Here is a 590-nt window from a genome sequence, read left to right as displayed (position 1 = left end):
TTGTTTTTTTTTTTTTTTTTTTTCTCCCCTCTAGAAGTTTAAAAAATGGCGAAGTTTGTGACACCCGTGATCCAGGACAACCCCTCCGGCTGGGGCCCGTGCGCCGTGCCCGAGCAGTTCAGGGACATGCCCTACCAGCCCTTCAGTAAAGGAGACCGCCTGGGAAAGGTACCTCAGTCGTGCCACGGCGCGTTGGGCTGCTGCTGAACGAGCCCTCTTGCACCTTCTGGCATCCCACCTCTGCACGCTGCCAGCCGTTTTCGCTTCTTGCCACCGCGGCTGCTCTTCTGGCACCATTTGCAGTGCACCCGAACGCTTAGCAGAGTTGTGAACGATTAGCAGGGCTGGCAGGCAGAGGGGGGAGTTGAAAGGATTAGTTCTGGGTTAGCGCGCGGCAGTGTTTGCTTTTGCTGCTTGAAGTCCTGCCTTTATAAAGTCAGGGGCGGGGGGAACCGTCAGGTTAATAGTCACTTATTTCGACTGTTTATGCTTGTCCTTAGGTGGCCGATTGGACAGGAGCCACGTATCAGGATAAAAGATACACAAGTACGTGTTGTCTGGTGGCTGCTCCTGTGGTTTCTTTCTACAAA

At 53.6% G+C, this 590-nt stretch overlaps 1 protein-coding gene across 2 annotated transcripts in view; it reads left to right on the top strand.

Annotated features, from left to right (window-relative positions):
- Positions 1-32: 32 nt before the first annotated feature.
- The window catches only part of EIF3D (eukaryotic translation initiation factor 3, subunit D), a 6,522-nt gene continuing 5,964 nt past the window's right edge, over positions 33-590 (top strand). The window contains exons 1-2 of one of the 2 annotated variants that reach the window (XM_009332615.1): positions 33-168; positions 501-546. In XM_009332615.1, coding sequence (XP_009330890.1) covers positions 46-168; positions 501-546 — 169 coding nt within the window. In that variant the 5' untranslated portion in view covers positions 33-45. The remainder of the gene's footprint in view (positions 169-500; positions 547-590) is intronic. The other variant, XM_009332616.1, reaches the window with a different exon arrangement.

Source organism: Pygoscelis adeliae, unplaced genomic scaffold, assembly GCF_000699105.1.
Source record: "Pygoscelis adeliae isolate BGI_AS28 unplaced genomic scaffold, ASM69910v1 Scaffold399, whole genome shotgun sequence".
Lineage (NCBI taxonomy): Eukaryota > Metazoa > Chordata > Aves > Sphenisciformes > Spheniscidae > Pygoscelis > Pygoscelis adeliae.
This window is presented reverse-complemented; position numbering and strand designations above follow the sequence as displayed.